We start from the raw sequence: 24,041 nt of genomic DNA, 5'->3' as shown, positions 1-24,041 counted from the left end.
CAACAGTTCCATCTGCCTTAAAAAGATAGATTTGGGTCTCTTCACTGTTGATCCCACAGTCCCATGGGGAGTGCATCTCTTGTACTTAATGCATGTACAATTTCTTTATATATATGAATACTTCTAATAAGTACTTTCGTGCTACAAAGTTTTTAATAAACTGGAGCAAAGTTTTCAGCTATATATTTACCTTTCATTTGAGGGTTTTGCTATAATTTTTATTTTCTGGGTGTTTTTTTAGGTGTATCCTTTCAATGATAAAAATGTGGTTTGTTTTTTTTTTCCCCTTTGTGTGTATGGCTGCACAAAATGGAAATGTCTGGTCACTGTTGACACTGAAATCTCTCACACATCTTCCAGAATTGTGSTCTTGAATCTTTAAATCAATTTTAAAATCACAGGGCCCACAGAAATGAATGTTGCATACAACTGAATTTCTAGTTATCAATAGTCTTGAAATACGGCATTCAGAAAACCTCAAACCCCACAGAAAAAATGAGCTGAGATATGCATAAAATGGCTTATAAGGGTCACTTCCTAGTCAGGTCAAACACAGAATGCACTGACCACTGCACAGGAGATGGCCAGACCCTGCCAAGTGCTTCAAGCTGAACAAGCACATGGACAKTCTGCAGCAGCTGCTGGAATTGCTGCCCTAGGAAAGGGTGGTGGCTGCCCAAAGAGTGATATTCATCTGATCCATTGTCAATTCCTCATTATCTTTCCAGAGTGAGTTGCAGAGAGGTTATAAATACCCTCATTAACCCTGAGCTCTTGCTTTAGAGGTTTGCTTGGCTAAGGCACATGTGCAAACCCACATTGACCAGAACAGAACTGTTAATCAGCATTGAACTGAGCTTCCCTTTCTCCAGAATCCATTCAAGAACATCCTGCATTGCTACATGAAAMATCATGTAGATACCTGCAAGTGAAAGCAATTTATTGGTAGGAGACTGCTGAACAAGTCACTTTCTCATTTGCATTAATTTTAGGGAATTTAACTGCAKTATGCTTTACTATAGTATTTCTCATGGTCTTTCTTTAAGCATGCCCTCGTGATCAATGTCTGGACTGTTTCCTATTGTGTTAAAGCTGGCCTGTTCTCCTTGAGAAACACTTACTTCTTGGACTGATGTTACTTCAGATTAAAGTGACGAACTTGATTTCAAAACTGAGAATTTCTGTAAAGAATGTGCAGTGAAAGAGCTGAAAAGTAATGGAAAACGAAACAATGCATAGTTTGAGAATATGACAGGCAAATCACGATATGTAGTTACACTTTCTAAGAAACTGTTTTATTGTCTGTTTTGCTTTTATACACACAGAGTTCTTCCTTAGTAAGTGTGTAAATAAACATTATAACATTGCGTCAAGAACTGACTCCTTTTCCATTTTGAAATGACAATAAAAACAGGTTCTTAACTTGAAAGGAATGGCAGTGCTTTGCAGGGAAACTGAAGAATTGTGATTCATTCAGTAGATCAATGAAAAACAAAGCAAAATTTGGGAATTATGTTAGTTATGACTTTGAGTTGAACCTTTCAAGTTAGATTTCACATCCCTAGAGAAGTACATTTAGGGATATTGTCCTGTTGTTGGAAGAAGTCGGGTTTTAATTTCTGTGTCCACAAAATAGACAGACATTGGAAGATGGGTTTGAAATTTTCTTATAAACGAATTCTTTCTAGAAGCCCAGTAATTTTCCAGCTGAAAGCTCTTTCTGGTGTAGTATTTTTGTAGATAAAAACCAGAATRTTTTGAAGCCATTTCACAAGTCATTAAACATAGCTGGATGAGATCTGTTTAGGACTTCTTTTAGAAAGTAATGGGGCAGCATATAATTTAGCAACTAAGAATGATGGTCATTGTGCTTGACTGAAATTTTTAGAATTATTTTTAGNTTTTTTTTTTTTTTTTTTTTTGTCATAAGAGCACAAGAGGTGATTTGTAAGGCATGGTCTGTGTACTTTGCCTTAGGAAAGGATGCTGAGTCGGATGCTCTTGTTAGCAGTGTAGGTCCAGCTGTTTCCAGAACAAAAACCAGCATGTGTATRGACCATAAATACTTCTGCTTGATAATGGATTTAAAGTGATATTGTTAAGGAATTACTTTTTTTGGAAATATTTTTCTTAATGAGCTCCAGGGACTCTTATCTGTTTATGTCAACTAATCCTGAAGTATTCAAAGAWAGAGTTATTCAAGGATAGTGAAAATCAGTTTCTTATCTCACCCTAATTCAAAATTAGTTTCCCATGTACACATTGTGAATCAAGGTCTCATGTGTAAATAAGAATGGCCATGTTACATTTCATCCTATTTGTGACCATTCTTAAAGAATGTATGGAAAAAGTTCACCCACTTGATTCTTTCATCTTTTAAACATTTATATAGCTCTCATGTGTTTAAGCTAATCTGATGTTCTACTTCTCATTACTAAGACCTGCTTTGAAGTACTTTAYTTGGCAATTCTTCAGCAGAACATTTATTTTTAACAATTCCAAATGCCAGAAGTTAGTTTCACACATAGCATAGAGTTCTGAATTCTAGCATCTCCAGTTTTTTTCCTACATTTTAATTGCACTATTGCTGTTTTAAATAAATACCCTATTCTTATTTTTACCTTGTCATATTCATTACATGTACTATACTCTTTCTTCAGAACCACTGAGAKGGTAATGATTTTACAGCAAAATTGTACTGTAATTACTACAGCTGTTGTGCTAAAAGCATTTATGTCTTGCTCAGTCTTTTGAATGAGAAATTCTTTTAGTGAAAATAGGTTTGTGGAAGCTGTTAATTATTCAGTAGAAAAGACATYTGAATTAAGGTGGTGGTATTTTTTTCCTACAACATTTTAGGCAGACCAAGAAAAATTATTTTATGCAATAGTCTGTAATAGTTTATAATGCAAATATTTGGGATTTTCACATTTCACAATTTTATCCCAAAAATACAGATCTGTACTTTTGATACACATAAAAAATAGATAAATTGGCACTGTCATCCCATCTGGAAGGTGTGATTATATATTAAAAGTAAAACTTTTATACTCTGGTACTTCAAGCATTTAAGTTTAATTATAAGTAGAAAAGTAAGACTTCCAAATCAAATGAAAAGTGAGACCTTGGATCAAAGTAGGATTATCTTGGTGATTATTTTGATCTGTTAGTCCAGCTGAACCAATGCCTGRTTCATCTGATAGCACAACTGTACACGTACATACCCTCATCCAGTTGTGTGGAAAGACTTCAGCAGAACTGATGTAAAGTGTCTTGAAGGAAAACTAGATTGCTTTGACAGTGTCAGGYTGAAGACATAGTGCTACCTATGCTYTTGTGCTATCAGATGTGAGGGCTGGTGGGGCAATAATTCTGAGAACAAAGGAGATGAAATGTGTCACAGAGAGGTAGCTGGGGCAGCACATCTGACCATGTTCTTAGATTGAGTAGGAGGGACTAGTCTTTAAAAAAAACTCCTGTTCTGTAACACATTCCTTTTTAGGCCTTTGGGTAACCTCTTTTGGGTAATAACCTCTGTTCACTTCACCTATTATCAGCTATCAGTTGTATGTGTGTTGAGAGAAATGCAAGTTGGCAAAAAACCAACTGGGCATGAAACTTGGTGCTATGCTTTAGTTGACARTGTGGCATTTGGCCAGAGATTGGACTTGATGATCTTGGAGGTCTCTTCCAACCTGAATGATTCTGTGATTCTATAGMARGACCCAGATTATTTAACAGGATACAGATTCTACAGTTACAYGGTTCTGATGTCTAAAAAAATCTGCAACTGTTAATTAAACAAATTTAAAAGTTAACGGAAGTGTTAGCTGTTAAGGTGTAGCCACATTTGTGAAAGTTAACCTGTTTGCAGCAAGGAAATTCTATCTTGGTTCTAATTACTCTCTCATAAAAATGAAAATGTTATTTTTTTATAGTTGATATAGCGTTTACTATCGTTTGATTCCGCAGAGAAATCACAGAACAAGCTGTCGTTATTTTAATGCTCCTGTGCTATTTACTCATATGTAATTTTATCAAGTAGATGAAAGGATACTTTTCCTGGCACAGTTGAAGATTCTTTGATTATGGTTAAAGATCCTTTTATCATTGGTCAATGACATTATTTTAGTGCCAAACACTTACCAATATTCCCTCCTTAACAGCTGCAAAAATTGCACCAAAAAGCCTTTCAAAAGCAGTGACAGCAACATGTTTTCCTAGTATTAGGCTAGGAAATATTTTCAGTACAAAGTTACCAGTTCKGCTTAATGCAGTTTTAAATCAAAGAACATCAGGTGGCTTTTTATATGATAGCTTGTTGTTAATATGTCTAAAAGGACTTTGTACCTCTTTGCATGCCCTTTTCAAAGGATGAGTATCAACATTTGTCGGCCCACATTTTCTGGTCCTGAGGACTGAAGGAGATATCTGCCTTTTAGCAGCTCAGATCACTGTGCTCAAAGCTGCTGTCTGCAGGAAAAATAAAGCATTTTAAAGCACTATAAGGAAATGAGGGCTATGTGCCTTTTCTGTGTGCTTCTCACATTTGCACCAACAAGTTAAGATTACCAAAGGTCTGCCATCATCTTCCAACATGAGTTTTGATAGATGATGAATTTAAATTTGATTTCCCATCTTGTTGACAGTGAATTCAGCTAGTTCATGATGAAGACTTTGAGACATCTTGTAGTATTTGACAACTTCAAAATGAAACAGCTTTAGCTAGGGTTCTGTATAATGTTTCGAGAATGCAGGAGTACCTTATGGATTAAATTTTAATCTTCTGACAAAAATAAATATTCAGCAAAAGCCATTAGAAGAATAATGCAATTTCCAAGTCATTCCTACATATTTTTATTGTCTTTGATTTCATTGATTGATTGTGAAGTGGGAATGTCAGATTATGGAAATAGCCATTGAGACAATAGAAACAAGTTATAGTGTTTAGGGTAAGGAAAGACTAGTTGATTACTTGTTGGATCTAATAGAAGACAGAATGTTTGTACATACTAAATAATTTGAAGTTTAAAGAATTTTTGATTTAGCTTCAACCCAGAAAAAAATGGAACAAAATTAGGGGAACCAAATTAGTATTGATGGTGTTTCTTAGGCAAAAGTTAGAGAAAATTTTGAAAGGCACTTAAAGCTTGGCTGAGATAAGTTCATTCTTGACTGTGCATAAGGAAAGTGAGAGAAATTCAGGTGTGTGAGAATTCGTGATCATGACATAAATCTAATGATGAAAATGACTTCTGGGGAAGGATGAGTAACTTGGGGAGGTGTGAACGACAGCGGGGAAGAGMAGTGGAAGCAGGATCCTGGATGAGCTTCCTCCTCTGGGGTGTCTCTCCAGGGTAGCAGGTGAAGATGAATGAGGATGGTGAAAAGTTACAGAGCTGCAAATAGCAGACCTTCGGTATTACTGAGGTTAATACACTGTGGCTTCTCAGGCATTTGCAATTTGTTTTATTAGCTTGGTTGAGAATTATGCAAAAATGCCTTTGAGACCTCAGATCAGTTTCTGGTTTCAGGTGGAAACCCTGTAAAACTCATGGTGTTCTGTGATTTCAGCTGGGTACTAAAGCAAATTTATGAACTTTGACTCATTTTTTAAAACACACTTGTTCAACTGTTACGAAATGAGACACAAAGCATAATATTTATGTCGTGTAGAGCAATAAATAATAAATTCATAGGATAAGGTAAAATGAAGCCTAATAGAGAATGCCTGCCTGAAGGAAAACCACTTCATCTTGCATAAAAATTATCAACATTAGAACAGCCAAAGCAATTACATCACCATGAARAAACAGAGTTTTATCATTAAGAAAATCTAAAATTCAGTGTTGCTATATAGCTGCACAACTTCTGTTTTAATTCTTCAATATGGGATTTAAGTTCTGGTATATCAAAATGTTGGCTGAATTACCAGCATGTTCAATATTTATTTTCTAATGACTGAATCATAATTACAGATCAGTGTGTACCACACATGTGCTTAAAATAATCATGAAATACATATGATTCATGAAACCCTTAGCAACCACAAGACTTCCTGTGCATATGCTCAGACACAGCAGTGACTGAGAAGTAATTTCATAAAACAGATTTGCAGYACTGGAAGTATGGGGTATCTTTCTTGCATTTCTCAGTGTAAGGGTTTATGGAGATCACCTTTAATTAGAAGAACTATTAGGTGACTGCATTTGAAACTGCATTTTTTTTTTATGATTTCAAGCAAGTGAAACATTAAGGTCCAAGTCAAGAGCTGCCAGTTCTAACCCTTGCTCCTCGTTGACATGCTGGCCTTGCCTTGTTGGGCAAAATATTCCCATATCAGGTTGTTTTTCCATGAAATAATGTAAAATGCATCCAAGTAAAGGTTAGCCATTCAAATGAGACCAATTCACATAATATAATTGGAATTTGGGCAATTCATATGATGAATTATAGAATTCAAGGGAAACAGTAATATTTTGAATTTTTTGTGACTTTTTCAATATGAAGCTTTGCTGTTTCCATTTTTGATTTCTCCTTATTCAAATACTTTCTTGAATCTCAAATAGGTACATAAAGCAACTTGGACTATGGGAATGGGCTGTTTTTAATAGATTAGCTAAATTACCCATTAGTCATGATTTGGAATTGTTGGATATTGACCTTTTTCATGAGTGTTCATGTTTGAATGAGGATGTAACTTCTGCCTTGGAAAGCTGAGGAACTCCTGGGTGAGCAATACTTTCTACAGGTTTAAATTATTCAACTGATTATTACAAGAATCACTACAGGTTGCAAAACTGGTTTATGGTTTTAATTACAAATAGTTTTAGAAGAAAATTCCCTCATTCTTCAAAGTTTTGAAAAACTAGTGGCGTTTTTACTATCCATTTTACCAGAATATGGTTACTCTCCTGCTCTTTACTTTTAATTTCACATTATGTATCAATCTATTTTTGCTTTGTGATATTCATTTAGAGGGTCAAATCACTTTTAGAATTTTTTATGTGTGTACTGAGAGTTACGTTACAATAATGATTTATCCTTAATTACAGAGATCTTTATCTTACATGATACAAAACTGTAAATTATTTCTACTCAGAGAGAGAGCATAGAAAGAAGGAAAATACCTACACTTTAAGAATCCATTGAGTCACAGCTCTGCACTGTTACTGGCAAGGTTTCCATTTCACTGCAGGGCTTTGTCTACTCTGTGTGGTTAAATTGAGCAGTGTCAGAAGTGTTCTTGTCATTGGAGTTCAGGAAAATCTGGTATTCAATGAGTTTGTTTGTGTGAATGCATTGCTGCAGTGGCACGAGTTGATTCATTGCAAAATCCCCTTTGGGTGTATCCAAATGTTTGTACTGTAAAACAAAGTTCTCAAAACTAAAAGTAAAAGCACACTTAGGAAAATTTGATTTCTCTACCCTATAGACACTGCCTTTCCTCTGGTATGATGACGAATTTTCTAGAAGCATGGAAACAACAAACTTCCATACTAGCTCTAATGAGAATACAAATTCTGCAGCAAAAACATACTGAAGGCCTAAATAAAAATTAAAGTGAAACAAAGTCAGTATACTGTGGACTGTATATTTTTATGATTTTAATCATAAAAAAGTATGATTAACCATCTAAGATCATCTAAGAATGAAAAAATGATCTTTCATCTAAGAATGAAAAAATTGTAGTACGACAACACGCAATGTTTTGCTTTTGTTTTAAAAATATTGGAGACTCAGGCATAATAGTAATGTCACAAATGAATAGGAAATTGCTCTGATGATGGTTTGTAAGTACTCTCTGACTTTCTGGAATGTATAAGCCATTTTTTAGTGCTCTTTGCAAATTTAGCAAGCTATAAAAATATACAACCAGTCATTGTTAAGTGCATTCTAAAGCCAGATTTTCTTAAAAGAAGACAAGAAATGGATTGATGGTCCTTGCCTCTGCATTGTGTTGGTTCCAATATTTCAGTTAGAAAATGAAGTCACTCAAATTTGATAATATTATCACGCTGAATTTTCCTTTTTTTTTTTTTTTTTCCAGATTAAGATGCTTGGTAAAGCAGCTGGAGAAGGGTGACATTAATGTGGTGGATTTAAAGAAGAATATTGAATATGCGGCGTCTGTGCTGGAGGCAGTTTATATTGATGAAACCAGGTAAGTCTGAGGGGGAAAAAAATGGAAAGAATGTTGAAAATTGTGTTTTAGAAATTTGGTCTTTGTGTGCAGTTGTGACTGACATGAGCTGAAGGTCTGTGCACTTTAGAAGAATGTATGTGGCTCTCGGGTCTTTCAGTGACAAGGTTAAAGCAAGTAAGGTTCCAAAGGTCAGGTTYGGCTGTAGTCTGGAAAGAAATGCTCGCAGAAATGAGTCAGAATATCTGGTCAGTAAATAGACAAATGTATCAAAAGTTAGGATTTATTTTGTAATGTTTATTTAGTTTATGTTTATTGTTGGCAGTATTATTGGCAATCATGGGGGCTAACTCCAATCCACTTGCTTCAGATGTGGGGGGGAGGGGGCCACCTCTTCCCCCTGCAGAACACAATTTCTTCTGAGCGTCAACTCGCTTCAGACRTGAGTGGGGGGCAAGCCTCTTCCCCCTTTTTGGCTTCTGATCAGTCCAGTCCTCCCAGGCCAGGAGRACTTCTTATCTTGGATGCAGGGCCTTTATTTTCTATACAGGTCTCCCATTGGGAAAAAAAATAGTCCTTTCGAGAACAGCTTGTTTTCTCCATGTTGAGCACCGCAGCAAAAAAAAAGCAACAGCACCTGTCTTCTTCTTACTACGATCTTGGGGCTCAATTTTTTTCTTACATCTCCTCACCCTCCTCCTCTGTCCTTCCCCTGGTGCATGATACTAACAACCTAAAAACTAAATGGCAGCCACGCCCTATCTTGTTTTGAATTCTTCTTAAGTACAAGACMATACATCATCACAGAGGTGTAACCAACCTGTGCAATTGGCCCAGGCCTAATGAGCAGCGTGTCCATCAACCTCAGAGCCACAATGGATTGGTTCTAAAACACAGGGGGTAGGGCTCCTTTTGCTGGAGAAGAAGAAGAAAGGTTCTAGAACTTTGTCACAGGAGCCATCTTTGTGGTTTCCCRGTCCCATTCCTCCACCACCAAATAAACGGACCGAACAAAACCAGGATGAAAGGAAAGGGAGACAAGACACTGGCTCACAGCTATACACCTGAAAAATTATATTTTTAAATAATAAGTAGCCTGAGCTGAATTTCATTTCCAGTAACAACGSTCCTTCCTACATTACTTATCTTCAGTTGTAATACCTGTACTTATTCCAAAGTATTTTCCATTTATTTAATTAATTGGTAATTCTTCATATGAGGACAATTCTTCTTAGAAAGTGCTAATTTTATGGCTACAACGTGTTGGTAAATTCATAATTTCCTTTAGAAAGACCTTTATGTACTAAAAATGACCCTCATTCATTTTTGCAATTTGTTTATCCCTAGTGGGAGTCATCAGAACTTTAAGTGGATGTTARTGAGAATTTTAATGGATTCTAGAGGATGGAAATACTGATTGAATATATTGATTCATGCTTATTCAGGAAGACAGATAATAGAACTAAGTAGTTGGTAAAAATGTGAACTGACTATTTAGACTGTAAATTCCTCTGCATTCTAGACCTAGAAGAGTACTTTCTTGAATTCACTCTTGAGGACTTGCTTAATTCACTAATTGGCAAAGAGTTAATATCACTTTCTCAATCTCCTCTGGAAATCTTTCACCACCTCTATTAGGCAGCATGACTGATCAACAAAGATGGAATTTTTTTCCCCATAGCCATTATCTAATTTTAATTTTTTGAATTTTCTTTTCTTTCTTCTTCTCCGTATTACATCTGATATAWTCCTAAGGGAAAAGGAATATACTTCTGAATAGTGCACTACTATATTTAAAATTCTGATTAAATGAAAAGAGAGCTAGAAATTATCACTGCTTGAATTTTGAAAAATTATTCTTAGCAATAAACACAGTACTGTGACTGTAGATCAGGTTATTAGTTACTCTGACTGCAATATTAATTGATTCCTAAGCTGAAATGCCATGGACCATATCTTACTTATTCCCACAACTGTCAATGAAAGTTCTACTCATGAAATTAACAGAATTAAATAACCCAAGCCTCCCCCTCTCCTTCCCACGCATATCTCTTCCTCGTATTGCATCTACTTAACAGGCTAATGATGTATGAGCAAAATACGTGTATGTAACCCTAAAATTCTGGCTTTGTGTTGAAAAATAAGTACTTTCTGTAGCACATTTTGTTAGTGTTCTTTTTATTGTTTTGTTCCTTAGCTTTATGGAAGAGAAATAAAGTGTGTGCCTTGGCATATATTAGTATATATATTTATTTAATTTGACTGAGATATTTCAGATCATGCCTCCCAGCTGAAAGGAGTTTATCTCAGTAGATAAACTGAGTTTTACTTTAGGACTGACTTTGGGGAACAACTATCTAGCTTTAAAATGCCCACAGTCTTTGATCTTCATGTTGGCTGATTTGGAGGATGAGACTATGGGTCTTGTAGTTGCTCCATTCCAAATATTTTCTAAACCAGAGATTCTAACCTTTTGCTTGACTGCTATGGTCACATGTTCATTAATTTGTCCAATGACATTTTGGAACCCATGTGGGCAGTTTAAAAAATTTGAAATGCCACAAAAATATACCAAAGTTTACAATTTTTTTGCAATTTACAAGTTATGTTGCARAATTTTGCAAAAAGCCCTGTCATATTTCATGGGCAGTTCAGTGATTTGAATGTGTGCCTTTGTTTTGAACCTGTCTTTTGATTTTATTTGCTCTTCATCCTCTTTTTTCTTTTTATATTTGTAAAGCATGGTATGGTAGAATGGGTTGGAGTGAGATGAATGATTAGCCTTTTTTCCTTCTCCTTAAATGTTGTTTCCATTAGGCACGTGAGAGAAGCTAATTCTTTTTGAAAAGTTACTAGTCTTACATGTTGAGGGATGTGTAAGATTCTGTGTTTGCAGATTAATCCTGTGTTGCAGTTGCTTTCCTGGTTATTTAAGTTAGAAGCAGAACCCCTGGAACTCCCTCTCCTCCYTGGCCCATTGTGCAGCCCTCTCTCATCAGAGAGCAGCGGCCTCATGAAAATTACGGATCAAACAAACACTGATTTCACTCTTTTCTCTGTTCTGTCTTCATGAAGCAACTCCTGCTACAGTTATTTACAGACTGAATAGTCCTCCCACTTTACAGATGAATGGTTAAAAAGATTAGAGAAATATCTGCTGAGCTTGGGACTTGGTCTGAAATTTAGATCTGCATTCGAATATAGCAAACTGGTGTGGAGCTCTGCTTTCTGCTGCACAGGTGATGTGGAGTGTCCCAGCTCCATGCTCTGAGGCAGCTTAATGCCCGTCATCCTCTAATTGCAGGATTATCTTTGTCTAATTGGAGTAACAGCTGGAATAGTTACAAAAAGATGTTTTTTCCTTATTATACTAACAATATATCAAATGTCAAAAATTCCTCAGAAATATAAATGCACTGATTTCTCCAGGGATACTTAGTAACAGTGTTAGTCTAGTATGRATTTAAGTGGACTATAACATAGTTTTTAATTTAGGGAATAAAGCCAATTCATGCCTTTGACCTAGGGCCAACCTCAGCCTTGCTTCAGTTTTGCAAGATAATTTGCTCAAATCCTTTCCTCTACACAAGTCCTACTCTTCCAAATTAAATTGATRATTTTTGGCTGTTGTCCAACTGTCAAAAAATTTCATAATTCTTGTTTATTCTGCTCTTCTTGTACTCCATGTTAAAGAGCCTTTTTAGTCTCATAATTCTTTACCTCTGAAAAATTGGAATGTTTCTGCTGTTCCTTCACTAAACTGGGGAAGGATGAGGGGTGCATTTTAATTTTKTTAAACCCAGCTGAAAAATCTCACAGAATATACTGTCAGCCAGATGAGCTGCTGAAACTGAGCACAAATACAGTATGCTCACTTTTCACCAATAATTTATATGATTCTTCTGATGTGCTTCCTATTATGCATCTTCCTATAATCCCTCAGATAGCATTAAATTTATGTGRGGGTTCTTTTGAGCTGTAACATACTCAGGCTTTCCTTAATCATCCCATGTTTCAGAAAGGCAGTCCTAGAGAAATAGTTCTATGTAATCAAGTAATGCCTTCAACTTAATTTGTGACACTTTCAAGAAAATATTTTGAAAAGGTGGCATGCTTTSCAGATGTTCGTGTCATCCTAACTCTGGGGTCTCTTGCCTAATTGAATGAAGGAAAACTTGATATCTGACTAAATATGGGATTTTGTTCCTGGACACCCCAGCAGTCTGAGTGACAAGGGCAAATAACTGCAAGAAAACAGTTTATAGATGTGTGGAATAGATGTGTTGAGTCTGTTGAAAGGAAATATTTAATTACATGTTTCTTCTAAATAAACTGATGACCTCTAATTCACTTTTGTTGAAGTGAAGTTTCTTTTTAATCCTTCTTCTATTTTACAAGAGCTATATATAACTTTTCTAGCTTTTTGAACTGCTAACAACTGTGAAAACTGACTTGCAGTCCAATCTTATATAATATCTTTACTGCTAAGACTTTTTTATCCTGCCTTCAATAGGAATACAGATCTCCACWTAGAAGGAGTTAATTCTCTTCAATAAAGGAATTAATAATTTTTAATGCTTTTATTGTGCTGGAATACCATGGTAAACATGTGTACAGGGCRTTCATTCATGCATTCACCACAGCATTGCTATGTAGCATCATTTACTTTTGCATGTAAGTATCAAAACCCTGCTTGTACCATTTTGGGGGATAGATCATGTAGACCACTGGTTTTCCCAGTTATAGCAGCAACCCTGCTGACATTTCTATCAGTTACTATTTTAGATATCTTTTTGGGATCTTATAGCTCATTGATTACACTCCAATCCACCACAGCTCTGACAACTTTGTAGAAAAATCTTTTCTTGTCTTCAGTTGAATATCTTACATTTTGTTGTCTTTTGCCTTCTGGACATAAGCAGTGGGAGAGAGAGAAGATATCTGCTGTGCACAGCCTCCCCGTGGTCTCAGTCTGTCTGCCAGAGAAGACATTTAGTGATGTGCTCAGTCGGTTCTGTAGTTGACCTCAGCTCCTCTTAAATCAACTTTTGTWAGCTGTTCACCTGTCAGTACTCCCCATGTTAGGTCCAAGGTCTTGTTGGTCACCTTGCATTAATTTTTTTTGTAGGAAACTTTTGGACACTGAAGATGAACTCTCAGACATCCAGTCGGACTCGGTCCCTCTGGAAGTGCGGGACTGGTTAGCTTCTACATTCACGAGAGAAATGGGAATAGTGAAGAGGAGACCTGAAGAGAAGCCCAAATTCAGAAGCATYGTGCACGCTGTACAGGCTGGGATTTTTGTAGAACGGTGAGAGCTTTGTTTTCTTATGACAGCAAGTGCCGTGTTTAACCACAGTGTGTGCCATTGGAGATCCTTTAAATGGTGGGATGAAYCTGAAGCAAATCTTTGAGTTGAATTTATGCTTCAATTTCTGCAGCCACTCTATTTTTCTATACACAATTCCAGATGAAAACTCTAAATTTGTAAAATCTCCTAAGCCTTGGAAAATTATGGGGATGAACTCAATGGCTTTGTAATGTCTACCCTAAATTGTACCAAAGACGGTTCCAACATTAAATAATATATGTGCAAAGGGTCTTTTCTCATAATTTCATAAAAGATTAAATAAATCTAAKAGACTCTTAAATAGATTCATATTATTTCACAGACTGTGAAAGATTAATTTAAAAACCCAGTATGTTTTTAAAGGAGTGAGCTATTTCTTAATGTTTTATTTGTTCTTTTAGGATGTACCGAAAAACTTCAAGCATGGTTGGTTTGGCTTATCCAGCAGAAGTGATAGTCACATTTAAGGTGAAATAAGTTTAAACATTGTGGAATKGAAATGTATTTGCCCTTATGTTTAGTGACTGCCATGGTCAAATCAATGTTTTTCTACTGAGTGTACTCTAGCCATGGTTAGGGCTATAGAACTGAGCACACAGAAGAAAGAAAATAATAGTTAAAATTCATAAATAACATATGATTCTGATTAATTCTGTTTTCATTTAGATCCTGTTAGAGCAATAGAATGAAATTTGTATAGAAATTGTTATAGAAATGTGAGACAGTTTTATCAGCTCCCAATGGTATTGTATTCTGCATCTCAGACAGCAGCATTTGCTTCCTTTTTAGGAAAGGAAAAGGAGATAGTATTGGGATAAAGCTAACAAAAGGAACTAAAGCTTATGGAACAAGTAGAGTATTTGCTGTGAATTTAAGGTATTACTCTACTTCAGCCAAAAAATGATCTTTTATAGCAAGCTGAGTTCCTATGTTTATGTAGGCAATGAAAAACTGTTKTCTTATTCTCATAATGCTTTCTGGTTAATGACGTCAGTGTTCATAACACTGCATAGTGGCCTGTTTGAAAGGTGGTATTCAGATTAGCTCCACAAGGTTCTATAGACAATTTGTACTGAGAAAGTTAAACTTGAAAGATTAAGATTTGATTCAAAGCATGCAAAGTTGCCTTGGCCATGTTGCAAGTATTTTATTCGTAACTGACATTGTTTTCATAATTAATATTGAACTAGCCATTACACTAGATGTGTTATATACATTAGGAGTTTGAAAGAAYTGGACAATAAAACAACCAAACTGTCCCTCTTCCCTCCAAAAACTCCAAAGTACCTTTTCTAGTGATTAACTGGAAAGCTGCCTAAATGGATGGAAATGTAATGTTGTTTTTTTGTTGTTGTTCTTTTGGTTTTATTGGTTTGTTTGGTTTTTTGTGTTTTTTTTCCTTTCCCCCTCATCTACAGGATGTTGATAAATGGTCTTTTGATGTATTTGCCCTGAATGAAGCAAGTGGAGAGCACAGTCTGAAATTTATGATGTATGAGCTGTTAACCCGATACGACCTTTTGAACCGCTTCAAGGTCAGGAACTAAGGGCAGATAAAAATATGTATGCAAAAATGTACTTTTCAAATTTAAAATACAAGAAAGCCAGCATTGATTTTTTTTACTGTAAAATACAGTGTACAATTTCAAAGAATATGGAAAATGAAATACTGTAATATGCCAATAGTTCTATCAAATGAAACTTCACCCAGACTATGCAATTTTTTCTGCAGCCTAAAAAATGGAAATCTATGTAGACCCTTGCCAARTCATTTGTGTTACATAAATAGATTATGTATAGAGCATGTTCACTCAGCAGGTCTGAATCAGTGCCCCAACTTTATGGACCAAAGATTACTAAGRAGGCAGAAAACTGCAGTTAGCCCTAAATACTTTTTTCATGTATGCTGACCACCACCTTGCAGGAGCTTCAGTTGAACCTTCCTCTCCTAAACAATCTGGCGGACATATAAAGAGAAAAATTGCTTTTTCAAGGTGTTTGTAGGGTTTTGCGATGCAATGTGGAGTCCTTATAGCCAGCCTTGAAGAGCTGAGACAAAAAAAAAGGGATCAAAATGATAAATTTATCATTATAATAGTGCAAAATGAAAGTTTTCTTATAATTTCAAAATATCTTTCCTGAAAAGACTTCATGTTCCTTTTGAAGAAGCTGTCTCACCCTGAAGGTTTTTGACTATTTTAATTTTAGGCTGGTAACCCAGCTTTTTCCAACTGACTTTGTGTGCCATAGTCAGAACCAAACCAGGGCTACCATTATAACACAATATATAGACAATGCTGCTGGCAGAGTGGGCTTAGGCCCATTCTCAGTCCCATTGTTTAYCTTGCAGGGTTTTTAAATAAAGAAAAATATATTGAGGGAAATGTAATTTCATTAAATGTGTGATGTGGTTTATGCCCAGGCAATGAATAAGCACCACACAATCACTCGCTCAATCCTCTCCCAGCAGGATTGGGGGGGAAGAGAACTGGAGGTGTAAAAGTGAGAAAACTTGTGGGTTGAGATATGTACAGTTTAATAATGATGGTGATGATAATAATAATATGGAAAATTAATGAAAATTAAAATGTCTAAGAGGGAAATAAAACCCAAGAAGGAATGATGCAGATGGAATCAATTGCTCAGCAGCAGCTGAGCAGTGCCCAGGCAGTTCCCAGGCAGCAGCCCCAGCCAGGCTCCCTGCCCCAGCCTGGTGTTGCTGACCATGAGGCCRTATGGAGCACTGTCCCTGGGGTCAGCAGGGCCAGCTGTCCTGCCTGTGGCCCTTCCCAACTTATTGTGCATCCCAGCCTTCTCAGTGGTGGGTGGGATGAGGAGAAGAAAAGGCCTTGGCTCTGTGTAATCACTGCTTAGCAGTAACTAAAACATCCTGGAGTTACGAGCTCTGTTTACARCAAAAATCCAAAACATTGACCCATACCAACTACCATGAAGAAAATTAACTCTGTCCCTGCCAAAACCAGCACAATGCAAAAATAAGYGAGACTAGATAGTACCTGTACTTTGCACGTTGCATGGAGGAAGGAAAGTCATACTATGAGGTTAAAGCAAACTTTGTCTCAAGCAAGGCAAAACTGGTGAGAAAAGAAGATAATCCTGTTGTTAGACTCCTGTCTGTCATGGCTGTATTATATATACAATCTGTGCACTCCTGGTGCAGACAGACATGTCTTGAAAACCATTTGGTTAATGGGTCTGCATTCTCTTGTGCACATTGTATGCAGAAGAATAYAACATCTCCAGAAATCATGTGGGACTCACTGGTGCATGTATGATATTAGACTTTTGCATTTTAAATTTTTCTTTTATTGTTTGCTAATTAGATTCTATGGTATATTATTTGTGTTTTATTTATTGCATGTTTGACTTCATAGCTGTTGCAGGAAAAAAMAATTATTTTGATGTTTTCTTCTCTGTAGATCCCTGTTCCCAATCTTATTTCTTTTGCTGAAGCACTTGAAGTTGGTTACAGCAAATACAAGAATCCCTATCACAATTTGATCCATGCAGCTGAYGTTACTCAAACTGTGCATTACATAATGATTCACACTGGTATAATGGTAAGAACTATTGTGAAGTTCAATTTACGTCTTTCCTCAGACTCTACTGTTTTGCATAAATGTGCACATGTCTTTTCTAAAGGAAAAAAACTTAGCTGAAACTTTTGCAGAGGGAGATTCCAAACTCCCGTTGAGGCTGTGAACTTTTATTTCATTTTAGTAGCTCTTCCAGGCTGAACTTCTATTGCTGCAGAGAGAAAGAAGAAGAAAAAAAATCATCCTTAAATCTTTTTTGCTTTTCATCGCCTGCATTTAGGTATTTTATATCATATTAAATGAGAAAGATTTGCAGGAGTGGGCAGGTGAGAATTTTTTACTTTCACATCAGAGCATGGGAGGTGTGATCAGGCAAGGAAGCAGCTTTAGTATCTGCAGGGGTCCTGGCTGTTGAAAGATGTACTGAATCAGTGCAGGCTTAAAATTATATCATCATGGAATGGGTTGGGTTGGARGGGACCTTAAAGAYAGCTTAGTTCCARCCCCCCTGCCATGGGCAAGGACACCTTCCACTAGACCAGGCTGCTCAAAGCCCCATCCAACCTGGCCTTGAACTCTGAAACTGCTTTTTCTTTTAGTTTCTAACCTTCTTTAAGACTGCACTTGCATGCTCTATGTGCCTATAGTAGCCTGGCTATTGCATTTGCCTTGCAACAGCACAATATTTTCTATTATTTATTTGGGTACTGAAATGAGTCTGTGCAAGCATTTTTATTTCTAAACACTTACCTTAAGTTTAATACCAGCAATATAAGTCTCCTCACTATCAGYTTGCTAGGCAAAAGTAAATACAGACTGAAAGGAAATGGATGTTGCTGTCAATGGCTTTTTGATGATTTGTCTTCACTGTGTATACAGTTGTTTAAAACAAAACCCAATGAACCAAAAACCAAAGAACAAGCAAAACAGCTGGAAAGAAATAGTCTGATTTCTGTTTACAGGGCTATGAAAAAATTCCAGAAGACTTTGGAAAGGGAAAATTTAGAGCTGACTCTGGATGTTTTTGAAAGGGAAAATTTAGAGCTGACTCTGGATGTTTTGTTTATATATACACAATAAATGTCAGTCAATCACTTATGTTAAATCTTTTCTCTCTTAAAATGTTTTTGGCTTCAGGGTAGGCAAGGGGAGCTTCCTGGGCATTGCACATTTTTATTTGACTCTTTAAAGGAAGTATTTTGCTTCTAAGTATCAAGTTTCTAAAGCTGTATTTTAATTCCAATACTGCTTCTTAAGTGAAGCCAAGATTCCTTTTCATATTGAGATGTTTTTTTGAGAAAGGACTTCCATATCAGACTGAAGAAAAAGCTAGACAGYTCTTGCCAAGAGGAGTCCAAACCAATGTTGTGTATGATATTCACCTATCAAAATAATATTTTAGTGCAAGAAAATTCTTGAAGATATTAGATCGTGGTTCTTTATCTTCCACTGTAAGATTAACTGCAAGAGTTAAGTCATGTGAGCCATGTCTTTGTTGCAGGTAAACACCTGGATCAGGAGCTTTACAGGAGGCAAATCTTTTTGTTTTATTATAAACATCCCTCTGGCCCATTGTRCCCCTCTGCCCTTCAAAAAAGACAATAGCATTCAGATTTATTTTATGAGGCCAGGACAAGGTTCCAACTTCCAGAGCTATCGTAGTAATTTTGGGATGTTTAGTCATTGATTAAAYCACTCTGAACACTGAATGAAGGAATCTGTTTAATATTTGAATATTGGCTATTTCACTGGGTGCACATGAATATGAGAAAGGTCTTTCCAACATGAGCTTTACAGTATTAGCATCTTAATCTTTTAACTGACTTTGATGTGATTTGGACAATTATTTTCAGAAAATTTTAGACTTTACTRCTGCAAAACCTCATTCACATTGCAACACTGCTACAAAATACTTCTACAAAATTAGTCCARGTTAAATTCACATTTTAATTGCCAAATTGTGATATTGAATTGTGATAGTTCCCTGCTCATGGCAGGGRGGATTGTGACTAGAGAWCCTTTAAGGTCCCTTCTAACCCTAACCATTCTATGATTCTGTGGTTCYGTGATACTGGAAAGTTCTTGGAAAGACATCTAACTAGGACAACACTTAGTCAAGAGYGCCTTCAAACAGATGTACTTGCCAGGCAGAAGGAACATTTATGGAAATCAGTGTTTGAAAGAGGCCTAGAGATTCTGCAGCTTGCAAGTATTTCTCTCCCAAATGTCACTTGCAATTTGAGAAAGCATCAGTATCATGAAAATGTTCTATTTAACTTGCTGGATTTTTTTTTTTCCTGTTGCCTGGTTAACCCTCCTCAATAACAATTTGGAGTTTGCTTCTCAAACCASYAGTTTTCAGAGCATGTCCATTGTAATGCTTTTTTAAAACTCTGCTGTATTTCTAATGAACATCTGGATTAGACTAAATCTGATGCAATTCTAGATAAAATTCCTGCGCAGTTTCTTTTTTTTTTCAGATTGGTTTGTGATTTGAAGTTTTTGTGCTTTCGTTATCTCCTGAGGACCTGATATTGACTCCAAATCTTGCAAAAAGTTGCTGTTATCCTTGCTAATTTCTGAAAGACAAACTGAAGCAAATGTTTCCAAAAGCTGGGGTTTAGGAAATCTTTTGCATGATTCCTKTTGTTGAGGTTATATATTTTGTGCCTTTTATAGGAAGCTGGAAAGCAGCCATATATTCCACATTTGCCAAAAAAATGTGGCTAATTAGAATTTTTGCTTCTCCACAAGCCCTTAGAGAGATTCCCGTGAAGAATAACACATATGCAGAGCTGCTGTTAAAGAAATAAAATAATCRCTGTATTTTTCAAAAGTTGCTGTCTGTCTTAGGAAGCAAGATCCAGCCACCTCAGATCAATGCTAGAATGTTAGATATCACAGATGGCACACAATCTATTAACCTTCCCAAGAGACYAAATCCCAGATGATGCAAACTGAAATGTATAACTCGAGCTTGCATTTATGAAGTTTTCATCTTTGTAAAGGCTTAAGAATCCAAGTCCCCGGGAATACATCTTGTGAAGAACTTTTGAGTCATCGATCATCTTCCCACCATCCCTTTTCTCCTCCCACGTACCTTTAATGCACAAAGTAAAGGAAAAAAGTGTCTTTACTGCCAATTAATGCATTGTGAGATTCCATTTCGTGCTCAATTTTTAATCCACCATTGCAAAAAAAAATAGTTTGAAACAGAACTCATGATAAGTTGAAATGTATCTATTTACATACAAGCAATAGATAATACTTCAAAAAAAAAAAAAAAAAAAAATTTGAAACAGAACTCATGATAAGTTGAAATGTATCTATTTACATACAAGCAATAGATAATACTTCAATAGAAGATATAATTTATGTTAGTTATTACACCTGCATGATGTAGTTTCTTTCAGGAGGGAAGCAGGTTTCAGCTCTTTTCAGTCTTGCAGATCACAGATACYCATTTTTCCCTCTCCCTTTCAGGARCACATTTATTAAAYWGTCTCTCTAAGAGCTTTTTCCTWCTTKGAAATCCATGAGCTAAAGTAGTCCTTTGGTTCTCTGATTTGATTACAGATCTCAGTTTTGACCATGCAGCTAGTGTGTGTAGAATACTTGCTCTTCTGTATTCATGTATGTAGTCTCTGTGTAGCCCACAGATATTRTTTGTAAGGAATTGTTTGTTCTTCTGCTCATGAGTGCATTGTCTGGCAACTATTTTGTTTGCTAGAAGAGCTGACCTTTGAAAAGGCATCTTAAAGAAAAGTTTATGTTTCGCTTTCATTACTGACAGTTTCTATGTTTCTATTACATTCGGTATGTTGGAAACACTGTGAAAGCCAGGCCTGGTCATGGTTTCTTGTGACACACAATGTGATGAAGGTCATTGTTTCCATTTTTAGAACTGCTTGCAGTACATTCTCATTCCTCTGCCTGTGACATTTCTTAACCTGTACAGCTTCCCCAACAGCCAGTACTTGTTCCTCAGCAGACTTCTCTTGTCACTGAATGCCCTGTTTAATTATTCCCGCATTGCTTATGAATCTTGACTGTTTCCTTCCTTCTTCTTTAGAAGRAGAGCTACTATTGGCAACTTTTACTCCATCTGGCAGCTTATAGCTCGTGCCCATTCAGGCACACGTATGTGCATATTCGGGCACATGAAGTTGAGATCATTCTTTGATCCATTAGTGCAGGAGCCTAATTGTACACCAAAAACATCTGAAATATGTGTGGAAATGCTTGACTGGCATTTGACTTAATCAGTCCTATGACTGTGGGGGTTAATTATCATATGATTTTTCTGCCCCCATCTTTAGATGGAGTAAATTTTCTCCTCAAGGACTTTTTATCATTCAAGAAATAGAACTTGAAAGAAGATAACAGAGGTTATTTTGAAAAGTGAGCAATACAGAACAGACTCATTTCGTGTCGCAGTAAAGACGGACAACACGACACAAATAATGAGCAAAAGACACAGACAGACAGACAGATATACCATCTTATTTTGGGGCTGAGCCCCTTTTATCCATTTAGCAACAGGTGTATACTAAGCCTTCTGCATAAATGGCAACTATTTATTGGCTAATTAGGAGCCCCTTCTTACTCATCAGCATATGATTGGTGTGTTGCAAAAGCTGCATCACTACAAAATATGAAAAATTCCGAACAGAATTATTTCCCATTTTAGTGGGAAATTATTAGTTAGGGCCTAATTTTAGTGCTATGTACACTAGTAAAATATAGTTAATGCTAATTTTGTACCTTCAGTTTATTATTAACTATATATGTAGTTTACTAAAAGAAAAATAATAACCTAAACATCAAATTGGGTTTTTTAGATTAATATACCATAATTTGGCAAGTTCCATATGTGGGCTAACAGATTAGATACTCAAAGCAGTTGCAAAGTAAATTGTGTAATTCTTTTGATAACTTCTTATATTTTTGGCTGCCAATATTTACTTTGCTAGTGACCATAAGGATGTTAACTTGGTCTCAGAGAAATCATAAGCACAAGGACTTATTTTATTGCATAAAACTGAAGTATTATAGATATATGGTTCTCTGGAGTAAGACAAGAGGAAAGTTTATTTAACTTGAAGGTAATACAAGGCATTTTCAGTACCGTAGGGTTTAATCTGAGTTATGCTGGTATTGAAAATGTGACTATGATTTGTTTTTCATTTACCAGCACTGGCTCACAGAACTGGAAATTTTAGCAATGATCTTTGCAGCTGCCGTCCATGATTATGAACATACTGGGACCACGAACAATTTTCATATTCAGACAAGGTAAGTGAAGTGGTCTCCTAAGAGTCAYATTTGGAATTAGCTGTTCATTGGTYTGAACAGTGTCAMAACTCTTACTAATAAAGCCAGGAAGTAGCCAGATCATTCCTGATTTTGCAGATTGCGTCCTCAACTTCTGTAGAGCTAATGGGACCACTCACATGATCAAAAAGTGTGTAATGGTAAGGAGGTTCCATAATGTTTGAAATAATTCAATTTTTTGAGCTGAAATGTCATGAGAAATTTCAAAAATATTCAGAACATGCAGAACATGGACTTGAAACCACCTCAATCCATCTATTTGCTCTGTTAAGTTCTTATACTACTGACTTAAAATTTCTTCTACTTTTTCTACCCATAAAAATACGAYGTCACTTCCAGCAATTTACCTTACATTTTGTTTCACTCCATGTATTAAACTTAGAGGGTCCTGGTGCAGAGGGAGAAACTTGCAAGTACAGCTTTAGAAATGCCAGCCATGAAACCTGTCCTAAAATGGTTTGACGGCATCTGCAGTGAATATGAAAAAGAAATCTACAAAGAACTCGAATTTGAAAGTTTGACTAACTGTATTCTCCTGTGGGTGTAACATGCCATTCTTGTTGCTGGGCCCGTATAACGACGTATACTGCTCTCCTTCAAAATATTTTCAGCTTATCAAAGGAAAATCACTGACCAATCCATTACTGAGTGAAAAATGGTACATCTGATACCTAACCTAGTACAAGCCATCTTATTTTTCTCTTACACTAAGCTATATTTTGTTTTTGGTGCCCTCAGTTGAGTTTGCTTTAGCTGCTCTTAAAAAAAAAAAAAAAAAAATCAGCATAGGACCGGCATATTCTTACAAAAAAATTCAGCGCTAGAAATATTATTAGTTTGAACAGAAGCATCCTCACACTCACCTATATGGATAAATTGCCCAATTGTTGCATTTAAATAAAATCTATAATTTATTTGTTCTACAAAATGTGGCCTTCCATAATGAAAGAATGCTAGATTTGCAGCCGAAAWAAAGACACAATTCTCTTCTCCCTCAGCACAGTCTGGCTAAAAATAGACTTCAGTTTGTAGTTCCAAGTTTATACTACTTTTCTATTTTAGTCCTTAATATTTTGTTCTGAAGAGCAAGAGTGGAAAACTAATTAAGCTGATAGCTTCTGAGTTTTACTCAGGCATACTGGCAAACAGGTATTTGTTAAGTGATGTTGCTCATTCTTCTCATGTAACTTGGCCCTAATGTGGCATCCCAGACTGTGATTCCAAGCTTCTTTTGCCTGAGGAAAACTGATGGAATGGCTGCCAAAATCATAGCGAATCTTAGCACTGCCTAAACCTACTCATAAGTAGCTATGTTGATCAAAGTGTGCTTCATAAACATATGTGATTGGCATAACACAGATTTCCCCATGATTTTAGATGTAAACATTGATTATTTGGGCTGGTTATGGTTTGCTCCCTCTAAATAATGTTTCCAATCCATTTTATTTGTTTTGGTTCCTAGATGCCATACATGACAATATATATACTATTGCTCAACAGAACAAGATGTGTAATTTAGCTTATTTATGTAGGAGTAAGCTGCACTGCTAAATCAACACACCTTTCTTCTAGAACACTTTTTGTCAGTGGACAAAATTGAAATATTCAGGAATAGCTTTATCAGAACAGAATTGTAGCAGAGAGGAGACTCTTGAGA

At 36.1% G+C, this 24,041-nt stretch overlaps 1 protein-coding gene across 4 annotated transcripts in view; it reads left to right on the top strand.

Moving 5' to 3' along the window:
* The window catches only part of PDE1A (phosphodiesterase 1A), a 125,488-nt gene that overhangs the window by 72,114 nt on the left and 29,333 nt on the right, over positions 1–24,041 (top strand). For all 4 annotated transcript variants that reach the window (XM_057363754.1, XM_057363751.1, XM_057363753.1 and 1 more), the window contains exons 2-7: positions 8,051–8,164; positions 13,272–13,454; positions 13,895–13,961; positions 14,912–15,028; positions 16,934–17,074; positions 22,245–22,345. In XM_057363754.1, the coding sequence (XP_057219737.1) occupies positions 8,051–8,164; positions 13,272–13,454; positions 13,895–13,961; positions 14,912–15,028; positions 16,934–17,074; positions 22,245–22,345 (723 nt within the window). The remainder of the gene's footprint in view (positions 1–8,050; positions 8,165–13,271; positions 13,455–13,894; positions 13,962–14,911; positions 15,029–16,933; positions 17,075–22,244; positions 22,346–24,041) is intronic.

Source organism: Malurus melanocephalus, unplaced genomic scaffold, assembly GCF_030028575.1.
Source record: "Malurus melanocephalus ecotype Western Australia unplaced genomic scaffold, MMel_1.1 scaffold_30, whole genome shotgun sequence".
NCBI lineage: Eukaryota > Metazoa > Chordata > Aves > Passeriformes > Maluridae > Malurus > Malurus melanocephalus.
The sequence above is the reverse complement of the archived record's forward strand: the minus strand, read 5'-3'. Positions and strand labels throughout refer to the sequence as shown.